Raw genomic sequence first — 26,970 nt, 5'->3', positions numbered from 1 at the left:
TGGTAATAAGCTGAACTCAGCAAGATAGAAACACACGAGAGCATTCCCTTGTTCATCTTCTTTCAATGAGACAGTGAAGGGTTGTAGTGTTCTGTTAAAATTGTACTAGCTAACACTTGGGAGTGGGTAGATGTACTGGCTGGTTTTGTGTGTCAACTGGACACAAGCTAGAGTTATCAGAGAGGAAGGAGCCTCCGTTGAGGAAATGCCTCTATGATATCCAGCTGTAAGGCATTTTCTCAACTAGTGATGAATGGGAGAGGGCCCAGCCCACGGTGATGCCATCCGTGGTCAGGTGGTCCTGGGTTCTATAAGAAAGCAGGCTGAGAAAGCCATGGAGGACAAGCTAGTAACAGCACTCCTCCATGGCCTCTGCATCAGCTTTTTGGTCACGGTGTTTTGTCATAGCAATAGCAACCCCAACTAGGACAGTTGAGTACTTTGAACTTCTGTCAACCTGGGGGTAATGGTTTTTCTGCCTGTCTGTTCCTATATTCCTTTAGCATGAAGCAAAAATTAAAGAGTCATAAGGATGAATCGCAAGACAGGAAAGTCCTACCATGGTGCACACCACTAAACAGGGTAGAACACTGTGTATGTCCACCCTCTCCATCTTAAATTTCCAGCACCCTTCATATCCTGAACCTGTGGCTTCATCTCAAGCTCAGTACTTCCAGGTAGGACTGTGAATGCTTGAAGCTGTGTGAGTGTGAGTGATACTGGTATGCTTGCAAATTTTCACCTTGATATGGTATCTGAAGTTACTATGGTCAGTGTAAAGCATTCTTAGTTGTTTCCTTGTCTTTTCCTCACTAGAGAGAAACCATAATAAAGAGAAATATAGCTAACTCCAGTGCCATGCCATAAGCTTTGATCAGAATTGCATGTGCCAGCATGGAGCCTTGATCCCTGTCTCCAGTAAAATTGGTTGCACTGAAAGATGCTCCGATACAAGCAATTATTAGAACAGAAGATGAGCCTCTAAATTACAAGCCGTTCTGCAATAAAAATGGCAAATTAAAAACTTGGGCTAATAAAAAATTTTCATCTACACTCAGGCTTTTATTCAGACATAAAGCTACAAGCATACCTTGGTAATGACAACTTCTTGTTGAAATCTCCAGGACCTAATTATTCTTTCACATGCGTACAAGACCACAGGACCCAAAGCCCATTTCCAGGCCTGGAGAGAGAGTGGAGGAGAGAGATGAAAATCCAAAAATTTCTAATTTGCATCATATCAATTTATAGTAATGATAACTATAAGGGACTAAGATACTTCCCTTAAGATTGGTGCAGCTATCAACAACCAAGATGTCTCTGTGTACTAAATACGATAACATTTAATTATTCCTTAAAGTCTACAATCTTATTTAGGAGATTAAATTCTCCTCTATGGGTTTTTATGCTTACTTGATCAATGATGCCTTTATGTAATTAGAAATAATTGAATTTTCAAAGAAATAAGAAAGGCAGATTGGTGTTTATGTTATGTATGATAGGGTTGTAAATGCTCCTAAGCTGAGCCAAAGTCAAGGCTTACAAAAGAGTGTTTTTTCAGCCAATGTAAGGAGTTTCAAATAGTAGTGTTGGGAGCCAAAAGTGCCTCACAACTAGGTGATCTGTCTGAATACAGATACCCACTGTCTCCCTGCCCCCCCCCATACACACAATGTTATCTGGAATGAAAAAAAAAATCAAGCTAGCTTCTTGAACACCTTGAGACTCAGAGGATCAGAACAAAGGCATCAACAATTGTCTGGAGAGCTATGATAATGAAAATTTTCATGCTTAAAAAATTACTGTTACTAAGATATTACTTATTATGTTATTTTTTGAGTATAATCTTCATTATAGATGACCCACTGTTTGGCAGCCTCTTCTTATCTCAGGTGCTGTGTATAACGTAAGAGTTGTTTCTCTAGTAGATGGGAAGGAATGGGAACTTACAAATTTTGTGGTTCAGTGTTAAACAATCCTTACATTGTGTGTGTCAGGCATTGATATATGATATAGTCTCTTCATTTCATAGAAGAAGAAATGGAGGCTCAGTCTGATCAAGCCACTCCTTTGACATGATAAGGTATCTGGTGAGGATATGGATGTGGGTGGACCCAGCACACAGGTTCTGTTTTTACAGAATCTCAGCTGCCTCCCTTGAGTACTAACTATACTGCAGAAATGGAGTCCCATTACTTCCTGACTAACACCAGAATAGATCCCGAAGCTTGCTTTATTAAACAGCAGCGATTCCTGAGCTTATTGAATTTTAGATGTCAAGGTGTTTTTTTTTTTTCTGAAATCTTGCCTTAATCTTATAGAAAAAACAAAACATAAATGAGCTCTGATTTTCTGGGAATGGGTTTGAGTTGCCGACGGAAGCTTGGCTGGATATCAGAGAGCCTCATTGGACCTCAAGGCTTGGAAAATGTTCTTGAATTTCTTTCTCGCCATTCTGAATCTACCATGATCTAAGTTCTTCAATAAGATCTTGGGAGCAGGGAAGGCACACCCTTCTTTTGAGTTGGTGTGTCCTTTAAACGCGTACTACTCATTATGTCCTTACTGGATCCATCTCCAAGACCATAGCTTTTCGATATAATTTTTATTTCTTTTAAATTATCTTTCTTATTTTTAGTCCTTCCCTCTCTCCCTCCCTCCCTTCCTTTTTTTTTTTTTTTTTTCTGTTAGTCCTGGCTTTGTTTGCATGGTACTTGTCCTCACCTATCAGCCCGTCTGCTTCTTTCCTGGGGGCCTCTTGCTTGCTTGATAAACACGAGGATTTATTCAGGCAACACCAATCAATTTGACCCACTTTTTCTGCCTGAGTGGGATTCAGCAACGTGTTCAGAATAGGAGGGAGGGTAAACCCTTTTGTCTGCTTGTGCTATGGCGAGGCAGTGAAGTTGACCAGAGGAGGAACACAGAGGAAGTGGCGGAAGGGTGGAGATGGAGCTGGACCAAGTCAGTGAAGCCGTGGCTTCCTCATGCTTGAATAGGCCAGAAAGTATTTTAAGCTGTGGTTTGGATATTTAGAGATATGACAGCAACAATTCTTTCTACACGAGAGAAAGATTTGCAAAGACATTCACGTAGTCTTTGTGTATTTTCACAAATAATCTTCCATAGCCATTTGAAAACACATTTTAGACATCACAAAGTTCATTTTGGTGTTGTCAAATCAGCCATGGCCTCTGATTTTTCCACATTGATGAAATGGAATGAGTTATTTTTCTTTCCATGGTTAGTCAGGAAAGAGAATGTAAGCCATTAATCCTTGGCTCTAGCTCTATGCTACTATATAAATTGCTCCAGGAGAAGATAGGGAAGCTTATTTATACTGTGATACTCCCAGAGTCCCTTAGAAGTTCAGGAGTGAGGTGAGATACAACCAGTGATATTAGGAAAGTGCTCCAGCTGTGGCAATCAGCATAGATGGAGAGATCATGCTCCTGTCTTTTATCCTGTATTTTTAGATACTTCATGAAGTGTGTGTGTGTGTGTGTGTGTGTGTGTGTGTGTGTGTGTGTGTGTGTGTGTGCGCGCCTACGTGCATGCCTGCCTGCCTGCCAAGGTCAACTTTGGGTATTGTTCCTCAGGAGCCTTCCACATTGTTTTTTGGAATAGGATCCCTCACTGAGACCGGAGGTTCACTGATTAGGCTGAGGTGATTGATTGGCCAGTGAGCCCCAAGGAGCTGCCTCTCTCCACCTGCCAGTGTTCAGATTACAAGCACACTCTACTATGCCAGGCTTTTGAGTAGGTGCTGGGGACTGACTGAACTTAAGTCCTCCCACCCGCATGCAAAGCTCTTTACTGGCTGAGCCGTCTCCCCAGCTCACGTCTTGGGCTTTTGTATATTTGAATTTTGTATTTTTCAAACTGGAAAATGATTGGAGAACATTCTTATTTAAGTTCCTGCCAAGCTTTTGAATGTTTTGGGTTTATTCACAGAGATAAAAATGATGCTGGGAACACGGAAAGGAAGTCTTGGAAGAAGGTCAGAGATTCGGAAGGAATGTCATAGGATGTGGGGAAGAAATGCCACAGGCTGCCACAAAGTCAGGAGTTTTTTTTTTTTTCATGGTGTGGCTTTGCTTGGAATGAATGGCCTTTGAACCAGAGGCAACGCTTTGGAACACCCTCAACCTCACCGTCTCCATCTCTTAAAGGGTCTGAAATGTTTAGTGTGTCAGCTTCTTTAGTACTGAAAACCTGGATGAATTCTTAGCTTTCCTGTTTCCTACTCCAAAACGGTTCAGAAAAATCACAATACAGTGAGTGCATTATAACAGAATTGAAAACACGTTGATTTAACAGCAACAACCGTGAAACTTGATTCCTCCATTTTCATTCCTACCAGAAGAGAAGGGCAGGCTGGCTTTGCTTTTATTTTATGTGTGTGGTTATGGATAAACTATTTTTTTTATAGACAACAACCTCCCCTTGGGTAAGATTCTTATGCCCAAGTCCTGTGTTTGTTTACTAATGTGGAAGCAGGGTGACATACCACTTGATGGACTCTACCCGGGTCCAAACTTTCCCTCTTACCATTTACATTATTCCTAGAAAGTGAAAAGAGCAGAGCTGTATGATTACGTTCTGCAGCAAAAGTGAACCAATTCCTTGGTTAAGGAGAACCAAGCTAGACTGAATGCATGAGCAATACTCAAACCTGCAGGCTTGTATGCCTGTGAGCTAGGGGAGAAAAGAGGGCAGGGGATTTCTTTGGACAGTTTATACAAGGTGATGGACAAAAGGTTCTCTGATTCAACATTGCATCACTGATGAATATTCTACAGACAGAATCTTCATAAAAATGCCCCAGGAAAGAGAGGCAAAGAGGACTGAATTGAGTCTTGTTAAGCAGTATTAGGTCCGGTGCAGTGAAGCACAGGACCCCTCAGTGTCCTTGGAATGCCTTTCTGGTTCAGCGTCTATAAGACATCAGAGGGAATATTGTACAGCCCAGCCGAGCGGTAATTGCACAGCCCACACACGCTTTGGATCAGGATCCATTAAAGATAATGGGAAAGAGTGACGCTGTGAGTTTGGGTGCGCAAAGAGGTGTAACGGGGGAGTTAGCCAGAGATGGGAAGTTCCCCCCTCTTAATCATAATTAATGCCAACATACGCTGCTGGAAGCAGGCCCTGGTCTGTATTCATGAGGTGTGGGAGAGTATTGATTTTTTTTTTTTTAATGGAGATGCTGTGGCTGAAAATTTTAGAGAGGTATTCATGTTCTTCATTAATATGCAGGCCAGATAGTGACTACCGAGAGTTGAGTTTAAGACAGAGACAATCTATACCAGCCATTAAAGGAACCACAGTCTAATGGGCACGTCTCTCAGTTTTAAACATTTCTCCAAGCAGTTTCACCCTTAAAATATGACAGTGAAATTACTGTATTCGAGAACTTTAAAAAAAATGATTATTGATATTCTTCGGATGGCATTGTTTAATTTCCCAAATCCTCACAATTTATATGCTATTATATTCTATTATCCCATTTTAAATGATACATATTTTGGGCGCTTGCTGCCTCCTCGTTTTCATTTTCCATTTTTGTTTGTTTTGAGACAAGGTCTCTTATCTTCCGAGATGGTTAGGCTTTTGGGGGACCTCCTCTGTAGCCGATGATTCTCCTGCTCCTATGCTCTGAGTGCTGCGGTTACAGACATGTACTTCCCTGCCTGCTGGGGTGCTGGGGTTTAAACTCGGGGCTTGGTGTGCACTAGGCAAGCACTTTACCAACTACAGCCTCCACTTCCGCCTTCTCCTTTTAATGTAGGTACTTCATGTACTTCCTGCCACGTGTCAATCATCCAGTTAAACCAAAGGTTTGTACTTTCCTAATATGTCGGAGACCCAACAGGAGTATTGTTCCTGTTCACTGATGTTACTGACTGCAATGCCTGCTGCATACCCAGAAAACATCGCTTTCAAAAATCACTACATTAATACTCAAATTAATTAAATCTATTCTTGGCTAACATTGAGTTTCATTAGAACAAAAGTAAGTGGACACCCCTAATTCTTTGGATTGCAAAAAGTTGTAGAAAGAAAGAAGGTAAGCTTATGAAGAGGTTTGGTCCTCTCAATTACTCAGGAGACAGGCGGAGGGCTAGTGAGGGGGCAGAGGGTGGTGAGCCACCAGGCTAGCTCCCTCGGAGCCATTACTCTGCTGTTATGAAGTCCTGCAATATCAGACATCCATATTTAAGCCCGAGTAGCACACATTTCAAAGCCGAATAAAGTGCTTTTGGCAGTAAATCTCTTTTAAAATTATCCATAACTCGATTTCTCCATTAGCCCACTTAATAAAAAGTTGGCTTCATCTAGTGGTGACATGGGCGGTTCTTTTTTCAAGTCTATAAAAGCTCTCGTTATTTTAACTGTGGGGACAGTTATTTTTAAAAACCTCCTGGGTTTACTCTTACCGAAGGTTCTTTGCCAGAAAATTGAGGTACCGGGCACAAAGCAGCTGCCTCCCATTCGGCATAGTGCTCTCTGCAGAAGGTGACATTGTGGAGCCGGAGACTCTCTGGAGTTTGGCCTCGAACAATCCGACTTAGAAAAACGCACACATACACCACACCAAAACAAAAAGAACAAAACATGTCAAGCTGATTTTGTGCGGTGTCTTTACACAGATTTATACTCTGCAGTGGGTTCCAGAAAAGCACTCCCATCTCTTGAAACTTGGGCTGCCACTCACTTCCCTCGGCATCTTTAAAAATAGGCATTTAAAAAGCTTTGGATAACTTTGAAGATCCCAGAAAAGAAGTGCCCCTCTGTGGTCTCCTGTGTCACATTGAAAGTGTCTATATTAGAGAATTCATAATGAAGGAAATTGTTTGAACACATCCTTTTGTAGACTGTTGAATTTAATTAGGTTTCATCTTGCTCTGATTGCTGATTTGGGCTAATTGGCTAACTTTGTACGATTGGTTCCTTTTGCAGATTGATTTAACTTCTACCCTTCTTAGCTTGTTTCTGAGCGCTTAGAAGTTTCAAGTGAATAAGTCAAAAGAAGTGCCCAGAATAATGGTATTTTTCCCCCCCAGTGACCACTAGTGGGCTTAGCATTTGACAAGGTCAAAACAGGTCACTTTGAAAGGTGTCTTTGAGGCTGTATTGATACATTTAAAAGTAGAAAGAGAGTCCTGAATGAATGGAGCACTGGATAAAGAGTCCTGTAATCCTACTGTATTGCATTTGTTACAGATGCATGACTAACTGACCTTTGCAAATTGCTTTGGCATCAACTTGCAGGATGACTTTACATCACTGAGGCAATAGAATCTGGGAGCTGCTCAATTCCTGGTTGCTTTATGAAGAAGATGCATTGGTTTATTTTGAGAAACTAGCTTCTCATAGACTGAGAAACAATAGCATCTCAGAGACACATATCCTGGCTGTGGAGTAGTAGTCTCCTTTGGTATTACAGGACATGGTGTGTGTGTGTGTGTGTGTGTATGTGTGTGTGTGTGTGTGTGTGTGTGTGTGGTAGGGAAGTAACAATGATGCTCTTGGGAATAGTGTGATGTCAGTTGGAAATGACACGTTAGCCTCTGACTCTGTTCCTTGTAAGTCACTCAAACTTGATAATACTCTTTTGAGTTAGGTGAGCAAGACTATTTGTGAATCCCCAGGGCACAAATGATGGTCAGCGAAGGTGGGTGAATGATAAATGGGAGGCATACTGTAGACACCATGCATTTCGGTACCTTCATCCTTAGATGTTAGGCAACCATCCCCAGGCTTTCTACAGGAGGTTCTAAATCATTCCATATGCACGTTATTTAAAAAAATAAAAAGTTTAAAATTTCTCTGTTTATACCATTGCATAATAGGTAGATTAGTGAGCTTTAATGCCTTCCAGCAAACCTACATCTACTTGGCATTTTGTATAGAATTTGCAAATCGCTTTTGATGTAAACAGGAGCTGCAGAATATGTCAAGATGAGATTAAATAAGGTCCTTATCCCCAAATGAGCCTTTCAGCAAGGTTGCGATAACTCCAACATCCTCCTATGAGATACTATTTGTGCACAAAAACATTTTCAGCAAGTTACTGACCATTGGGATCCACTTGTGTTCTGATAGAAGGGCTGTGGGTGCAGGGGATATGGGTTTAGAGGGTTACAGAAAGATTTTCCACGTTAAAAGGAGGATCACACTGAGATTTCTTTTTTTTGTCATTGTTTTTTTAAAATAATTTTTAAAAGAGATTTTCTATTCATTTTACATACCAACCACAGATTCCCATGTCCTCTCTCCTCCCACCCTCCAGCCTCTCCTCCAACCCACCCCTCATTCCCATCTCCTCCAAGGCCAGGTCTCCTATGGGGAATCAGCAGAACCTGGTACATTCAGTTGAGGCAGGTCCAAGCCCCTCCTTCCTGCACCAAGGCTGCAGGAAGTGTCTCGCCATAGGCACTAGGTTCCAAACCATGACTGGAAAAAGTACAGAGACAACTAGCCAAAGTAGTGGAAACACATGAACTGTGAACCAATAACTGAGAAGCCCCCATGGTACTGGACTAGGCCCTCTGGATAAGTGAGACAGTTGTTTAGCTTGAACTGTTTAGGGGGCCCCCAGGCAATGGGATCGGGACCTGTCCCTAGTACATGAGCTGCCTTTTTGGAACACACTGAGATTTCTAAAGTTGACTTGCAAACACCAGTAGGCTTCCTACATACTAACAGCAAACAAGCTGAAAAAGAGACTATGAAAGTATTCCTATTCACAGAAGCCTCAAAGATGTCTAGAATTAAACTTTCAAAGTGGTGAAAGACCTCTATAGTGAAAAAATTACATCTCTAAAGAAAGAAATGGAAGAAAATACTAGAAAGTGGAAAGACTGCTTATACTCATGGATTGATAGAATTAATGTTGTGAAAAGCAACCATTTTCACATTACAGACACAGTACAACCCTAATCAGAATTCCCATGACATTATTCACAGAAATAGGAAAAAAATCCTAACATTAATATAGCACCACAAAAGACCCCAGCTAGTTAAAGCAATCCTGAGAAAAAAGAACAATGCTGAGGGGATTACCATATGTTATTTTAAAGTACATTAAGAGACATAGTTATAAAAGAAGCATGGTACTGCAACAAACACAGACCTGTAGATCCATGACCCAAACTAGAAGACTCAAACATAACTACACATCATCTTGTACTTGACAAAGATGCCCAAAATGCACACTGAAGGGAAGACAGCATCTTCCACAATGGATGCTGGGAGAACGGAGTGTCTACATGCAGAAGAATGAAATTAGACCCGTATGTATTACCCTGCAAAAATATCAACTTCAAATGGATCAAAGACTTGAGTACGAAACACTGATACTGTTAGAAGAAAACAGACAGAATCCTACAAGACATAGGTGTAGGAAAGGACTTTCTGAATAGATCTTCTTTCACTCAAGAATTAAGGCCAACTGTTGACAAATGTGACTTCAAAAAACTAAAAATCTCTGTACAGTGAAGGAAACAATTAAGTGAGAAGGATGCTCCAGAGCAGGAGCAAATGTTTGCTATCTGTCCATCTGATAGGGGATTAATGTCCACAATATACAAGGAATTCAGAAACCAGGGTTAAAACAAACAACCCAATTAAAACATGGGCTATGGATCTAAACAGAGAGATCTCAAAAGAAGAAATTAAAAACAGATAAATACCTCAGTCGAATTTTTGGGGTCATTTTTGTATACTATCATGTCATCTTCAAATAGTGAAAGCTTGACTTCTTCCTTTCCAGTTTGTATCCCCTTGATCTCCTTATGTTGTCTTATTGCTCTGGCTAGAACTTCAAGTACTATATTGAATAAGTATGGGGAGAGCAGACAGCCTTGTCTTGTTCCTGATATTAGTGGAATCGCTTTGAGTTTCTCTCCACTTACTTTGATGTTGGCTGTTGGCTTGCTGTAAATTGCCTTTATTATGTTTAGGCATGTTCCCTGTATTCCTGATCTCCCCAAGACCTTTTGTCAAAGGCCTTTTCCACATCTAGTGAGATTATCATGTGGTTTTTTTTCTTTCATGAAAGAAAGAAATGGTGCATTACCATTATATGGTGTATTACATTGACAGACTTTCATATGTTGAACCACCCTTGTATCTCTGGGATGAAGCTTATTTGATCATGGTGGATAACTGTTTTGATGTGTTCTTGGAGTCTGTTTGCTAATATTTTATTGAGTATTTTTGCATCAATGTTCATGAGGGAGATCAGTCTGTAGTTCTCTTTCTTTGTTGCATCTTTGTTTGGCTTGGGAATCAGGGTATTTGTAGCCTCATAGAAGGAGTTTGGTAATGTTCCTTCTGTTTCTATTGTATGGAACAATTTAAAGAGTATTGGTATTAACTCTTCTTTGAAGATCTGGTAGAATTCTGTGCTGAAACCATCTGGTCCTGGGCTTTTTTTGGTTGCGAGACTTTTAATGACTGTTTCTATTTCCTTAGGGGTTATTGGTCTATTTAAATAGTTTATCTGGTCTTGATTTAACTTAGGTATGTGGTACCTATCCAGAAAATTATCCATTTCTTTTATATTTTCCAGTTTGGATGCTCTTTCTCTGCCTTTTGGTTAGTTTGGATAATGGCTTGATGCCCTTCAACTGAAGAATGGATGAATAAAATGTAGTACATATACACAATGGAGTACTACTCAGCAGAGAAAAACAATGACATCATGAGGTTTGCAGGCAAATGGATGGAACTAGAAAATATCATCCTAAGTGAGGTAACCCAGACTCAGAAAGACAAACATGGTATGTACTCACTCATAAGTGGATACTGGATGTAAAGCAAAGGATAACCAGACTGCAACTCACAACTCCAGGGAGGCTACCCAGTAAAGAGGACCCTAAGAAAGACACAGGGATCACCCAGCGACAGAGAAATGGATGAGATCTACATGAGCAAACTGAGGGTGAGGTGTGTGTGGGGGGTAATGGAGGGCAAGGATCGGGGGAAAGAGCTTAGGGGAGTGGGAGGTCCCAGCTGGATCAGGAACAAAGTGGGAGAACAGGAAAGAGATACCATGAAAATGAAGACCCCATGGGAATAGGAAGAAGCAGAGTGCTAGAGAGGTTCCCCAGAAATCCACAAAGATACCTCTATTATAGACTACTGGCAATGGTCGAGAGAGTGCCTGAGCTGACCTGCTCTGGTGATCGGATGGCCGAACATCCTAACTGTCATGATAGAACTCTCATCCAGTGTCTGATGGGAGTGGATGTAGAGATCCACGGCCAAACCCCAGGTGGAGCTCCAGGAGTCCAGTCAGCGAGAGAGAGGAGGGATTGTATGAGCAGGAGATATTGAGACAATGATTGGAAAAAGCACAGGGACAAATAGCCAAACTAGCAGAAACACATGAACTGTGAATCAATAGCTGAGGAGACCCCATGGAACTGGACCAGGCCCTCTGGATAAGTGAGACAGTTGATTAGCTTGAACTGTTTAGGAGGCCCCCAGGCAGTGAGCTGCCTTTTTGGAACCTAGGGCCTATGCTGGGACACTTTGCTCAGCCTTGGTGCAGGGAGGAGGGGACTGGACCTGCCTCAACTGAATCTACCAGGCTGGGCTGACTCCCCCATGGGAGACCTTGCCTTGGAGGAGGTGGGAATGGGGGGTGGGCTGGGAGGGAAGGATGGGGGTAGGAGTAGAGAGGACAGGGGAATCTGTGGCTGATATGTAAAATTAAATTAATTATAAAATAAAAATATTTATAAAAAAAGAAATATCTCCAAGTGTTTAGCATCCTTAGCAATTAGAGCAATTCAAATTGAAAGTACTCTGAGATTTCATTTTGAGCCTGTCAAAATGGCTAAGATGGAGAAAACAGCTGACAAGAAATGTTGGTGAGGATGCAGGGGCAAGGGAACCTTCATTCACTGTTGGTGTGGTTGGAAACTGGTGCAGCAATTATGGAAATAAGTATGGAGCATTCTCAAAGAACTAAAAGTAGATCAGCCATACCACCCAGCTATACCACTCAAAGGACTTGACAAATACTTGCTCAACCATGTTCAATGATGCTCTATTCACAATTTCACAATAGTCAGGCAATGTGTATACATAGAGACACAGATCTGAGCACCCTGAGTATAACATGGACTTACCCTCCTCCATGGATGGCCAGACTGATGAAGAAGAAGATGAAAATGTGGTGTGTATACCAGAAGAGCTCATAAGAAGTCTGTCTGATGAACTCAGTTGAAGAGGTCATAATCAAGATCAAAGCCAGAGAGATCACCAGGCCAGTAATCCCTGAGATTGTCATTAGTAGCTCAGTGGTTGTGCTCTAGGAGACACAAGTATCACTGAATTAATATTTTGGATTTTTGCACTTGGATCCCAGGATCAGTACTAGAGGACCCAGGCAAAGAGCAATTTAGAGTGTTTTGCTCCAGCACACAGGACCTCAACAAGGTCCAGGTACACTTCAAGAAACCAGCTGTGCAAAATTTTCTTTCTTCCCCTGTCTTACCCTGGGTATTTACTTTGCTCAAATTTTATAAAATGCCATGCCATTAAGAACATATTTTTCCATTTGCATGAATTAATTTTATTGTCAAAGCTACTATTTTGTACTAGAAAACATTTGAAGAGCAATTTGCTGCAGAATAAGCTCAAATTTCAAGTTTTTTAATTTTTTAAGATTTAAAAACGTGGCTCGCCATGCTTAATTGCATCTTAACATTAATAAACACTTTTTGGGGGAGAGGTTCCTTAGGGGCACTCCTAATAAAGCAGTCGCATGCTCTGCTCCCCTGGTAGTTATGCCTTGCTCTAGCTTTTTAATTGGAAGGACCATGACTTGCATTTCCTTCACATTATCTCGGGGGGCCTTGGAATAAGGCTTGGTAAATCCTCTGTGATCAATAAGAGTCCAGCTATTCTTATCTGGTGGGTACTCCCCAAAGGGCAGGATTCTGACCCATGAGTATGAGGGGCAGTTAAATAGCCTTTAAGAATATTAATTGCAAAGCATTTTGTTTTTATTGTGAGTTCCCATATTCTTGCTTTGTCATTAGTATTCATATCCTGTGTTCCCATCACTGAGCCAACTACCAGCTCAATAAACTCACACTATATCTTTTGTCAGTAAAACCTCATTAATTTAGGCTGCTTTGAGATTTGGAAGTAATTTGGACAGGGACTTCTCCATTGTTTACTTTCTTCTTTTCACAGAATAGAAAAGTGGAATAAAGCTGAAAAAGGGTATACGGAAAACATTTTAAAGATTTTTTTATAAGTACACTCAGAACTTTAGAAGTCAGTTTACAGCATTTGATGTGCTAATTTAAAAATCTTTTTTTAAAAACTGTTAAAGCAGATTTCTTCCTGTTTCCATGTGATACATTTATGGACTGGTCTGAGTTGCCATGAATAGTTTAAGGCAATCCCAGTGCCTTGCCTATGAATTGCTTCAATGTATGTTTCAAGTTATTGATAATCATCTCTTCAAATACCCAAATTAGAGGGGCTTCTGAGCTTAATTAGTACTTACATAGTATATTGCTTCTAAAATTTTGAAACAACTGTGTTTGAAGTAGCTTAATTAGCTTGTTAAATTGCTTTAAAGGTTATTTATAATAAATACTATTTATTGCATAGTCTCTTCAAGATGTTGAGATTTATTCTTGAGTCTCTGGTGAGCAGTGAATTTTGTAAAGCCTTAGTAGGGGAAAATGTAGACCCAAACAGGTGGCCAGATAAATTCTGAGATTCAACAAAATGGCATTAAAGGCATTTCTGCATGCTTAGGGCATCTGTAGTTTTGATTTGTAGCTATGAAATTTGTGCTTCTAATTGCTGTCAGTTAAGAAAAGGGAATTCAGTTTATTAATGGCCTGATGTTGTAAGCCTTCATGAGAGAATCAAGAATTTGACTTGGAAGAATCTCCTCCTAACTAGAATCTGAATTTTCCTTTTCAAATAAAGGAACATGAGCAAATCCACCGCTTATAGATAGAGCCCAGGTAATAGCAGTCAGGGAGACCCCTATTGATGGGGTGTATGGCCTTAAGACTTTTCTTAGAAAATGAATTATTTTTTCCTAGACAAAACAAATTGGTCTTTGTTCCAATATGGCAGTCCATAGAACAATGTTTGGATAAACCAGTAAGAGAAGATGTAAGGGTGAGCTGAGGGAGAGAAAGGTCTTTGCCTCTACCATAGGATGCTGTGGCTGATTTTACTTTTTTCTTCCCAGAGACACTACTGCTCTATGCCTTTAGATATTAGCACTAATGGAGTCACTGGCCACGTGGTTGTCATTCTGAAAGGACCTCCTTCGATCATTATTTGGTTTGGCAAACCAGCTGTTCACACATGTGCCAGAATAGGAAGTGCAGAGAACAGACCCAGAAAATGATTTGCAGGTTGAAAATGAAGCATTCAATTTATCATTTCTGGATTTAGATGCTATATGCTTTATGAATCTAACATCAATGAAGGAAATATGATCAGGAGCCACTTTTAAAATTCATAATATTAGGGCTTTAATAGATCTTTGCATTTCTAAAATATCATGTATGTACATTTACTATAAATTAATTAAGCAGAGTATGTTTTCTCCTTGCTCATATCCTTCCAGCCACATTAATGGTTGGAAAACTAGCTTTTCAAAAAGAAAGGTGAAATGGATATTAGCATTTGGCAGGAACCTCTTTTATCTAGCTCTTTTATGTAAAGCTTTTGAAATCTATTGCTCTTGGTTCAGGGACTGGAAGAGAAGGATTCTGCAGAAGCGAGACTGGTTAGCATGCGTGAACTCACCGTAGACAAGGTGCGGACTGGATTGAGGTAGCTCTCATTTGGTGCATTGCCAAGTTTGGAAAGTGCAGCCAGCAGTCCCTCAGCATCCTTGGCTTGACCCAGGTGGTAACGCTCCATGTTGAACAAATGTGCCACAATGTGGATCACTGAGGATGAAGGGACATCGGACATAGGCCGTATCAAACTCATCCCTTTGAATTCTTTCAAAACATCATGCTGCCACCTTAAGTTTCTCTGTTGTTATGGTTTTGGCAATTGCCAAGGATAAATGACTTATTTGTGCATTTTCCCTGGTGTCTTGAATGGAGTGGGACATATGGTGTATGGTTTACCACATGCATTTTAATTATATTAAGAAATAAAGTAATCTCAATTTGCCATGATTTAATTTCATATATATAATCATTTTGGAAGTGATGTAAGTCATAATATCAGGACACGGTTATTGTGCTGGTTAGTTTTATGTCAACTTGACACCAACTAGAGTCACCTAAGAGGAGGAATCTCAACTGAGAAAATGCCTCCATTGGAAGCTGTGATCCAGTCTACAGGGCATTTTCTTAATTGGTGATTGATGTGATAGGGCCTACTCCATTGTTGAGTGGAGCCATCCCTGGGCTGGTGGTCCTGGGTTCTATAAGAAAACAGGCTGAGCAAGCCATGGGGAGCAAGGTAGTAAGCAGCATCCCTCCATGGCCTCTGCATCAGCTCCTGCCTCTAGGATCCTGCCATGTTTGAGCTCTTGCCCTGACTTCCTCAGTGATGGAGACAAATAAACCCTTTCCTCCCCAACTTGCTTTTTTAGTCACGGTGTTTCATCATAGCACAACAGTAGTCCTAACAAGACAGTTCTATAGACAATGTAATTTATAAAGAAAGATGATATATTGTTGGATATAGAAATGCAAAGCTTCCTGAAGAAGTCAGAAAGAATTATTTCAGAATACCAAGCATCACACACAGCAATAGATGTTTATTTGACATATAGGTTGATACCAGGGAGATACTGTCTTTGCATTTTTCTCAGACATATTTTCTGTTCCTCTCTATATACTTTAACATGTATGTGTGTATAGGTACATACATATATATGCACTTATACATCTACACACACACACATGCACACACACACACACACACACACACACACACACACACACACACACATAATGATTCTCACAGAATTTAAATGAGCCAGTGTTTGTGGAACCGAACATTCTTTCTGTGCTGTTAAGTACAGAGTGCTATCTAATTCTGAGAGCTGATGTTTCAATTCTAGGTAAACAGGACAAATTCAAGGATACAGTATGATCTGGCCTGAAGATTCTGCATCCACGCTGCTCTCTCCTAGCTTGGGAACTCTGTTGGGAAGCCAGCAGTCCCGTTATTTCCATGGAGTCCAAGGTGGGTGGCCAGTGGACACATACCATTGTGATCAGACTCAAGTGTGAATGCAGGATTCATTATATAGTTATATAGTTTTCCCACTTTCATAACTTCTGCATCCACAATGGGAAGTAGCTGTGCCAGCTGCTATTATAGTCTGTACACATTGTGGGTGTGTTATAGTATCCTCCATGATTGTCCGCTGTGATTAGAGGTGGGGCACAATGAAGGGAAATTAAAACCAAGCAGCTTCTGAGAGTACTGGGGATGGGGAGAAAGCTCAGTCAGGAAAGGGCTTGCCATGTAAGCATGAAGACTTGAGCTCTGTCTCTAGCACCTGTATAGGAGCTGGGCACAGCAGTGCAGGTTTATACCCTCAATGCTGGGTGGGGCAGAGGTGGGGAAAGAGGTAAATACTTGGAATTGCTGGCCAGCCAGTCTAGCCAAGAAATATGGTGAGCTCCAGGCTCACAGAGAGAGACTGTCTCAAAAAAAAAAAAAAAAAAAAAACCAAATAAATAAAGGCAGAAAACAACTGAGGAAGACACCCAATGCCAACTTCAGGCCTCCATAGACACTTGTGTGTATGTGTGAATGCACACACACAAGACTTCTGAGAACACTGCTGCTATTTTGGTGCCTGTGGTCATAGCTGTGCACTGATTTAGACATGCCATCTTCTATTTAGCTGAATTTTCTTTTTTTGTTACCTGAGCTCCTTCTATCAAAATCAGTTCCTTTTCTGAGTAGTAAAGCTCTGCTTGCTCGTGCTTTAAGACTCCATTCAAAAGTTCTTTTGTATACACACTCTTCAGTCACACACACATACACACAGAGAGACACACACACTGACACACATGATAATTTGATTACAGCTTCCCAGAAAGTACTGTTCTGATCATTTATTTGTGCTCGCATGTCTCCAAAGGACTTCAACTCCTCGACACTTGTCCCTCCTTGAAACCTCAGCTTGACACACTGCTTAGCCTCGGTAAATATTTCATAATTGTTTGCTAAATGACAATGAGATTACAGAAAAATGGAGGGGTTAAAAAGAAAGGGTCAAGAAATCAATTGATTATACTCTGACTGGAGACGAATATTTATTGATGTATATTTCTGGTGTGATTTTCTTTCAGCTTTAAGTTGAAAGTTAAGTCGAGCATACTTCTGAAGCTCCCCAAACAAAGTAAAGCTTGTGATATATAGCTGTCATCTTTATTGCCTTCTTATGAGTTCAGTGAGGTTTTCATCCAATAAATAGTGTGTTTTCTCCTTAGGAACGGTCATGGTTTGTATGTAGTTTGTCCCTGCTAAGGTTCACATGGTAACACTGATTTGGCAATGTTGAGGAGTGATGAGACCTTTTTTTTTTTTTTTTTTTTTTTTTTTTTTTTTTTTTTTTGGTTTTTCAAGACAGGGTTTCTCTGTGTAGCTTTGCGCCTTTCCTGGAACTCACTTGGTAGCCCAGGCTGGCCTCGAACTCACAGAGATCCGCCTGGCTCTGCCTCCCGAGTACTGGGATTAAAGGCGTGCGCCACCACTGCCCGGCGAGTGATGAGACCTTTAAGAGGTGGTCCTGAAGGGAGAGATCATTACTAGCCCTTCCTATGCTCTGGCTTCAGGGGTCACAGTGATCTTTCCCTCTGTGTGTGTGTGGTCCAGACACAATGCTGTCTGTCCTGATGCAGCACAGCTCGCGGCCACTTGAAAGAACTTGCACCACATTATTTAGTATTTCCACTTCATAAGCAAGTCTATTTTCTTTATAAAATACCCAGCATTAGGTATTTCCACAGAGGAATGAAAATGGACAATACTCAAACTCCATCACCGTATGTGGCCATGTCTGTAAAGGGGGGTCTCTTGCTCAGCCCAGGAATCCAAGAAGAGGAAGGCTCACTTGCCATCAACCTTCTGGTGTAGGTAAAATGGGAACTGCTTGCTGAATTTAACACAGACATCACCCATAATTCCTAAATTTCTGATAATTGACCTAATTTTTAAAATCGGGTTGTATTTCTCATAACTAACCTATACGGAGTGCTTACCGCCTACCAGACTTGGTTTGGTTTGTAGGCACTAAGCCCCATTTTACAGACCAGTATTCAAAAGGACAATGGTGAAGGATGGATGAAAACCTGCTTATGTGACCTCAAGGCCAATCTTTAGACATGTGGACTATAGGCTTTATTTTGACTGACTTTGCTATTTATTCTGAATAGTTCCTCCTGTGAACTTAGATCAAATTCGGATGGTCTTATTTGGGTCCTTTGGTGTGGCGCCACCCTGTCTCTAAGGCTAAGGCTCTATCCTGGTGTTTGAGGTCGTTGCCGCAGTTGTCCTAAGAGTTTGTTTCCATTTTACCCCTCTCCCCACTCACTTCTTTGCCCTTTGCTTTCTTTCATTCTCTCTCCATGGAGACAGGTACTGGGGGCATTCCCATTTCACAGGATTAGAAACTGATTTTCCTATTATATTATGGGGCTGGCTTACCAATGTGCCATCGATAGCCAACCGTCAGGAAGAAACCGTTTTTCTAGCACTCCTTTCCCTTGTAATGAGTTGTTGATCGCAGTCTGTTTCCTATTAGGTTGATTTCCACATGAGAATCTAACAGTGTTACTAAAGTATGTGGAATCGATGAATCAGGACATGGAGCAGCTGATTCCCTTCTATAGCCATGTGTATTCTGTTTGAGCTGAAGGCACAAGGAAACCCAAGGGATCCCTCAAGAGGTGGCCTCTAAGGGACTATGCTAGAACTATGTTACTTGTATTTTTCATGTACTTTAAAGTTTATATATTAAATTTCTCTTGCTTCTGCCTTCTCCACCTTTGGTTTGGTTTAACACAGTAGATTAAATGCGTAATATCTTAGTTATCACAGATACCCCCTGGGTAAAAAATCACCTGAGCCCATTTGACTGTGTAAACACTTTATTTTCCTCTTCAATTTGATCTAGGCTGTAAACTAGAACTATATCTATGAGCTGTTGAACTCAGGACTGCTGGGGCCTCAAGGTAACAGGAAAGGTATTGCTTTTGTTCCATTTCAGACATTGCATTTTCTCTCTTTCTTAAAACAGTACATCTTATTCTTTTTAATATGAACAATCAGACCATTGTGGTATGACAGTACCTATTTCTGAAATGGGTTTAAGATACAGGTGTGGTTGGTTTCTATCCTTCACAGTCACTGAGATACTTTCATCATATTAGATGGGGTGTTAGTGTCTAGCAGAAAGAATACCTAAGTGGATGCTTTTCAATTACCTAATTTATTCCTGCCTCTATTTTCTCATCTGTCAAATGGGTAGATTGGGCAAAAATAATACCCATACCCCCACATGGCATCTCAGCTCTCTTCCATCATGTGATGCCTGTGCATTTCTCTGAAGCTCACTGAAAACACTTTTCATTCAAAAAGGACCTACGGATGTGAAATTCGTATGTTAATTTGTTTCCAAAACTCCATAGTGAGTGGTTTCAATGGGAGATCTTCAGTTTTGCACCGAATCCAATGCCACGGACTGAACATGAGCTCCTCGTGTGCCCCTGTGGACTTTCCATGGTATACACTGTTGTGTCCTGGCAAGAGCTCGAGGTACCTCTTCCCATAACCCACCCGAAGGCACCAGGCTGGCAGCCAGTCTTCCTACAATTCTATTTTCTCACCCAAGTACTTTTCAAGAGACCAGCTATCTTGGCAATGCTGTGCATGTGCATTTAATTGGTGTGTGAACTTCTGAGTTCAAATGAGGAACATTTATTGAGGAGCAGACAAAAAAAAAAAATCATAAAGGCTACAATTAGAGCCGGTTGCCCCGAGAGAGTGCCTTTTACGTCTTTCTTTGCCTTCTTGGGTCCCCACTTCCCCTCCCCCCGGGAGATCAAAGGAGATATAATTGAGGGGAATCTTGGAAAGGGGTCAGTTCTAGTACCCTTCTGCCTCCTTGTCAGATATAACAGTGGGTCTGGAGTTAGCCACTTCTTAATTAAAGCGGGCGTAGAAACGGGGACCTAGGAGAGAATCTTCCCCATGCTTCTGAAGCCAGAATCTGACTGACTTTCCTAATGCCGGGTATGGTAGGGAACCGATCCATTCTGGCACACTGTGAGCCATGTGTTTGTAAATCGCGTTAAAACCTCTGAGGCAGGACTCCGGGTGGAGTCTTGTTGGCTCTCTGAGTACAGCCAGTGGAACTGGTGACTGGTCCCTAGCAATTGGTTAGCGGTCAGATCCGGAGGAGCTTGTGCCTTTGGGGCTGCCTCTACCTTGGGAGCTCCAAATCATTATTTTCTCAGTCCCTTTATTCTGTAGCCTCTTTTCTCAACCTGCCCCTCCCTGTTCTGTTTATGGATGTTTGTGAGCTAATTTTAGCAACTCATCAAGAGTTGCACTGAGGGTAATTTTGCACCCCTGAAACCTGGCAGACACAAGCTGCAGAATTTGCGGAAAGAGCTGCGTGGGTCACAGTTTACAACCTCTGTTGATGGAAACCCAGGCTCCCAGTCCTGCTTTTCAATTGGAGGGGTCTTCAAGGTCTGCCATGGACCAGGGGATCCAGAAAGATCCACATTAATAAGAACGTAAAGGCTGTGAAACTACGATTTTTATAGCAGTGGGCTTACAGGCCCCTGAACACGATTTATTCGTGGTCGGAGGGGGCTCCTGCTTATCACAGGCAGGCAAGCGGGAAGGCAGGAAGAAACGGCTCCTGTCCCTGCCTTTTCGGCGATGCCCTTGATTCGAGATAGCATTGTTTCACCTCTTCCCTCCCCTCCCTAGCCTACATCCACCAGTCTCTAATTACATCCTTTAATGATCCGACCAATTAGAGCCTGCAGTTCAACTTCTAGGGGAATGGATGAGAAATTAGAGGTTGGCATGCAAACTTCTCCGCGGATGCATTTCTTCCAAGGTTACACACCTCTATTAAGCCAGTTGGCTATTTGAAAAGCAGCATAATGGGCGAGGCTAATAAAATCAGCTCAGGAACACAGCGGCTGCTCCCCCATGAATACAGCAGAAGGACAAATGAGAAAGCCAAGGTATAGCTATGAAACCGGGGCTTAGCGTTTTTTCCCCCCTCTAAAAGCACGGTGGCTAGCCACATTTCTTAGTTAATGTGAAAATGCAGTAATTGCTTTGTCAAGGATTGGATGAGGGGGAGAATTTCCTTTCCACCATCCTGCCTTTGTTGGGCTGGAAACCACAGCAGTGGGGCTGGTTGCCATGGAAGACCAGATGAGGGTACTTTGCTCCGAGATACAGCTCTGACCCTGCCAGGGTGAGCCCCAGGAGATATTCAGGAACAGAGCAGAGCAGCAGGAGTTCAAGACAAGTGGGTTGGAAAGAATACTAATGCCCTTTGGAGATTTCTGAGAGGAAGAGGGAGAAAGTACATTCTGGTTTTTCTCCTTGCCGCAGAATGTGAATTTATAATCTTGAATGATTAGTATGGTTTTGAATCCATTCATCCCTCAAACTCTGTTTCATCCACCCAGAGCTCCGGCATTTGTGCCTTGTGCCTTTCCTATCAATTCCTCCAGCCTCTCTTGCATGTGGCTAGATACCACTCACCGGGGTTTGATCAAATTGGTTACAGTCCTTCTTATGTTAGTGACCATGGCTGCTAAGATTCAAGAGATTCCCCATGCCTCCAAGGCTCTCAGAAACAGGATCATTACTCTTGTTTAGGGAGTGTGGCATGTAGGTGAAGTATGGGGTCTAAGACAAGTGGGTCCTCCTCGGTGTGGTAGTGTCTTACTCAGGGAGGACCATGAAGAAGAGGGAATTTCAGCAGAGGGAACATCGGAGCAAAGGCATCCAAGATTCTGGAGACTACCCAAGGGAAAAAGTCCACGAGGGTGTGGCGAGTTAGCTGTGGAATCCATCTGCCATGCTCTGGGACTTGATCTTATTTGCAATTACAGCGAGTGAGCAAATGACCAATGACCTCGCATTCTTCAGATTCCCAAGCAGATTTAATCTACATATCTCACAGAGGTAGAGAAACTATATTGCTATCGTGCTCTTTTAATTCCACAGAGTGCTGAGGAGACCTACTCTGAGCTCATACAGCTAGCAATAGTGAACTAAAAAAGAAGCTGGTCACATGATCCTAGGTAAATGCTGCTCACATTAAATTTCACATCATCCTGAAATAGCACCGAGGCATTCAATGTATATCGCCTATGCATTCATACTATTGACATATGAGCACATATAAAGAATGTATACTCAGAGGTTTAAGAAGAAAGCCTTTCCAACTCATGTTTTCATGTAGCCTTCATGTTTCTTTCTGATGCATTTTGATGCCCCCCCTTTTCTTTATATCCTCACAACTTTCTTATAGAGTCTGAGTTTGCCTTTAAGCTATGTATAGTAAGAAGATCATTATTGACTCTTACTGCATTCAATCTCTATTCTTAATGCAAAATAAGGAATTATGAGGATTTTAATACAAGCCCAGAGATTCCTAGAGTTCCTTCCCACTTGCTGGCCTATGCCTGGAAGCCCCCGAGGCAGGGAGCTCAGTGCCCTCAGGGGGAAACTAATGCTGATTTTTGATAGTTTCAAAGTGTGGAAACGACTTCCATTTCCAAGCTAATGTCCATTTACTGGCATTGCCCCTCATTTTCAGGCACACGGGTGTGTTCTGCAGTGTTCTAGGCCCTGAGACATGCAGCTAGACCAGCCTTGTCCTAACCCTAACCCTCTGTCCACCAGCTGTTTCATCTAGGACTTGATTTTTTTTTTTACACTAATTTCCTCACAAACCACAAAGACCTTCTGTAAAGCATATCTTGAGTTGGTTTGATCTGGCGTTTAAGACAATCAGTGGGGAGAATCTTCTCCACATGTCTCACTGCACACCCAAAGTTGTGTTAATTGGCACTCGGGCACCGTCTGTCATGTCTTGTTGCTTAATTAAATTCACATTTGTTTTGAGTGTTCCTTTTACTCTGCTATTTTTTATGCATGAGAGAATAAAAACAAATGAGGAAAACATTTTATAGTTAAATTAGTTTGAGAGGAAGAGTCCCGAATCATAACTCTATCGTTCCGGTGGCCTTTGATTTCAATGTCTTTGTTTCCCAGCAAAACCACAAGTCAGCTGATTGCTACCTCTCCTTTCATTTTGTCTTCCTCGTGGGTGACTAACCTTGCATATAGATACTAATTCCTCCTTAAATGACAAGTGTAACAGTAACCATAGCTGTTCATATGCCGTACAATCTGTGTTTTTCATGACCCTTTTATGTCTACTAACTCAACACTATTCAGAACCCAGTTCACATGACCATTCTTTTCTCTTTTCCTTTTCCTGCCTCTGATGTCAGAGTTAAGAGTAAGGTATCTTCACCACACAAAGAAGAATGCTCTCCTATTTGTATCTAACATTAAAATGGCAATAACCATTTTCCTATTATATGATTGAGATTTTGGCTCTAAGTCGGTTTTAGTTCTGGATTATACAAATAACAAAATGCTCATTTGAATAGCATTACATAGTATGTGTCACTGTATTGCAAACAAGCCACTTATTCACAAACAAAAGGAAATCTCACTTCCTTTGATAATTGAGGCATTATTATGGAAAAATTCATTTAAGTATAGATTAGAAATTGAAAAAAATGTAAATACAAGGTTTCATGTGGTCAGATAAAGGGTGAAAGTTTCTTTCCTCTAGAGGCAAGACTGGGAGAGATTCAAACAAAACTCTGAAGTTAGACATTGAGACAGTTCCAAACCCGCTAGACGATTAGTAAGCTCTTACCTGCATTAACAGCTATCCCATAGGCAACAAGTTTGTGGAACTTGAGGTTTTTGTCTAGGTGCCTTCCCCATGGTCCTCTGCAGCACTGAGGTATCAAAATAAAAGAATAAATGAGTTAGGGAAGTGGGCACAGATCTAACATGCCATGAGACCTAAGAGGTTAAGACTGAGGCTTGATGGACCTCTATGTTGCTTCAGGTGGGGACACAAGACTTAAAGCCTAGTGGCACCTGATCACAGGAAAACAAAAGATTTTCAGCTGTTTTGCTGGCATTTCAGCTCAGTCCAAATGCTGGAATTCTTAGCTCTCTGGCCATAACTCAAAGCTCTTAAATAAACCTTACAGCCATGTCTCAGTCAGCATGTTAGTACAGAACAAGGAAGTGGTAACTGCCACCTAAGCCCATGTGTTTTAAGTAACCTGTACACTATTTCTTATTATGCAAAGAAGGCTACTCTACATCTATGACTAATATTCATTAAGCTGTGATGATTCCACAATGAGGTATTTCTCCTGATAAAGGGGAATGGCAATCTTATTTTTCTGCGTGTTGTTTTCATTATCAGAAGAAAGCAGGTAATGGGCACGATGGAATAAATAGAATTAGGAAAGGTGTTACCACTGATCAGTTAAAATGACCAGATTCAATCTGGGTCCTGTGAGTGTGCTTGTGGTAGGATCTCAGATGTTTCCTAAGTGGTGCCTGTCTCAGTATTTTGTTTATCTCCCTACTGCTGTGGGATGTTACTGTATGGCAAATGTGTTGCTAATTAGTCAATAAATAGAACACTGATTGGCCATTGGCTAGGCAGGAAGTGTAGGCGGGACAAGGAGGAGAATAAAGCTGGGAAGTGGAAGGCTGAGTCAGAGAGACGCTGCCAGCCGCCACGATGAGAAACAGCATGTGAAGATGCCGGTAAGCCATGAGCCATGTGGCAAGGTATAGATGAATGGAAATGGATTAATTTAAGCTGTAAGAACAGTTAGCAAGAAGCCTGCCACAGCCATACAGTTTGTAACCAATATAAGTCTCTGTGTTTACTTGGTTGGGTCTGAGGGGCTGTGGGACTGGCAGGTGAGAGAGATTTGTCCTGACTGTGGGCCAGGCAGGAGAACTCAAGCTACACCCTACAGGCAGAAATACTTGTCGTTCAAACCATCATAATCCTTTCATCTCCATGTGGGAAAAGGTTGAGTGACGGAGTCCAGTGTCAATGGCAAAAACCCAAGTCAAATTGGATGTACTGACTTTGAGTTTTAACTAGTGTAAATGCAAACTCCTGGGAGTTTCATAGGAAAATACATGTTTTCCAATTACACTTGTAAAAACAGTGTATGTGTGTGTGTGTGTGTGTGTGTGTGTGTGTGTGTGTGTGTGTGTAAGTATGTATGATTGTGAGCATGGGATATTTGTATGGGGTGTAGGTGCATGTGTGTATGTATGTGCATGTGTATACCCATATATGCAGGTCAAAGCCAGAGAACACCAGGCTGCCTACTTTACCACTCTCTGCCCGATTTTCTTGAGATAAGGGCCCTTATTGAGTCTGGAGTTAGGTTGGTGGCCAGTTAGTCCCTGGTGATCCTCCTGCCTCTGACTTACAACAGTGCTGGTGTTACAGACACATACAAATACACCCCGTTTTTTTTTTTTTTTTTTCATAGCTTCTGGGGATTTGAACTGAGATCCTAAGGCTTGCATGGAAAGCACTCATACCTGCTGGGTCATCTTTCCAGCCTTCCGTTGCACTATGTTAGGAAGAAACAACAACTGAGCTTACTTAAAATATTTTAGTACTTACCATACTCGTTCCCCTCACTAGTGAAATGAAGTTTCGACTGACAGGTAACAGAATTAGCATGCAGTTAAAATTCAGGCACACCGCAGATGCTCGGGCCCACGCCAGTGTAGACTGTCCATAAGTCAGAAACATAAAAAGGAGGGATAGTGAAAACATGGAAGCTTGGAAAAATAGAATGCACTTTCTTTTCTGAAACAATAACAGATTGTCATTAAATCTACTTACACCCAGAATAACTCGTGTATAAAAGAAAGCCTCCTCTTCGGCGTACCAACAGAACGTGTCAATAAATAGATAGAAATTTACTGTCAGCCATGAGAGCTAGGATGTAACAAAAGGAGACATGATCAATGCCATTGTCCACCATTCTCCCACTCAGGATCACTTGGGGGCTCTTCATCTTTTCAGATGAAATGGAGAGCTTGTCGGTATTCATCAGAACTGCTCCATACATTTATTTCTTACAGATTAGATCTTAGCAATGATGATAGATAAGAATAAATGACTGAGTTTGTTAAAGTTGTTTTAAATATGTGGGGTCAACGGACAAGCATAGACTCTTCTAAGGCAACAGGGATTGACATGGTGAGAAGAGGCGGGACATCTTTAAAGCACTCTAAAAAATGACAACTCCACAGGCTAATTCAAAAACCTCATTCGATAGAGAGCTACACTTCTACATCATGCAATACAACTTACTTGTCTTCAATACTTAAGAATGGGCTGAACTGGAAAACAACTTTGCATGATTCTATAAGGGTAAATTAAATATATTCAATGGATGTCTGCTAACAAGTTTTTAGTCTCATGTCTAATGTCGCATTTCCAGACTTTAACTGTTTTAGAAATGTCACCCCAAGAATGAGTGACTCTTAGATACAACTAACAGGAGTGATACTCACAACCACCACGGTGGACATGCTCTCATTCAAAATCCAGCACACCGTCATGACACTTCTCTTACTACCGACACGTTATTCCTTCCAGTTCATCTGAGCCTGTGTGTTCTGTGCTTAGTAAGGGCTCCTCTTCAAGATCATTTCATCCTTTTGTCTTGGAGCACCTGTTGGAAGCAGCTCTCAAGGAATTTCTAATTAAGGACTTAGTGCCAAGAGCACATCACCAAGCTGACATGCTTCATAACCTGGGTAAATACAAGTTTCTGTCTAATGATTCTCTTCTTCAAA

General features: G+C 41.4%; 1 protein-coding gene across 1 annotated transcript in view; it reads right to left on the bottom strand.

Moving 5' to 3' along the window:
- Positions 1-26,748, bottom strand: part of Nox3 (NADPH oxidase 3) — a 62,231-nt gene extending 35,483 nt beyond the window's left edge. Inside the window, exons 1-8 of the mRNA XM_052751591.1 lie at positions 26,686-26,748; positions 26,009-26,104; positions 25,784-25,894; positions 23,981-24,065; positions 14,809-14,954; positions 12,147-12,328; positions 6,441-6,570; positions 1,091-1,183 (exon numbers count right to left, since the gene is read on the bottom strand). Of these exons, the coding sequence (XP_052607551.1) occupies positions 1,091-1,183; positions 6,441-6,570; positions 12,147-12,328; positions 14,809-14,954; positions 23,981-24,065; positions 25,784-25,894; positions 26,009-26,104; positions 26,686-26,733 (891 nt within the window). The 5' untranslated portion in view covers positions 26,734-26,748. The remainder of the gene's footprint in view (positions 1-1,090; positions 1,184-6,440; positions 6,571-12,146; positions 12,329-14,808; positions 14,955-23,980; positions 24,066-25,783; positions 25,895-26,008; positions 26,105-26,685) is intronic.
- Between the last annotated feature and the right edge of the window lie 222 nt (positions 26,749-26,970).

Source organism: Peromyscus californicus, unplaced genomic scaffold (genome assembly GCF_007827085.1).
Source record: "Peromyscus californicus insignis strain IS unplaced genomic scaffold, ASM782708v3 Scaffold_22__1_contigs__length_63687245, whole genome shotgun sequence".
In the NCBI taxonomy this organism is placed as follows: domain Eukaryota; kingdom Metazoa; phylum Chordata; class Mammalia; order Rodentia; family Cricetidae; genus Peromyscus; species Peromyscus californicus.
The sequence above is the reverse complement of the archived record's forward strand: the minus strand, read 5'-3'. Positions and strand labels throughout refer to the sequence as shown.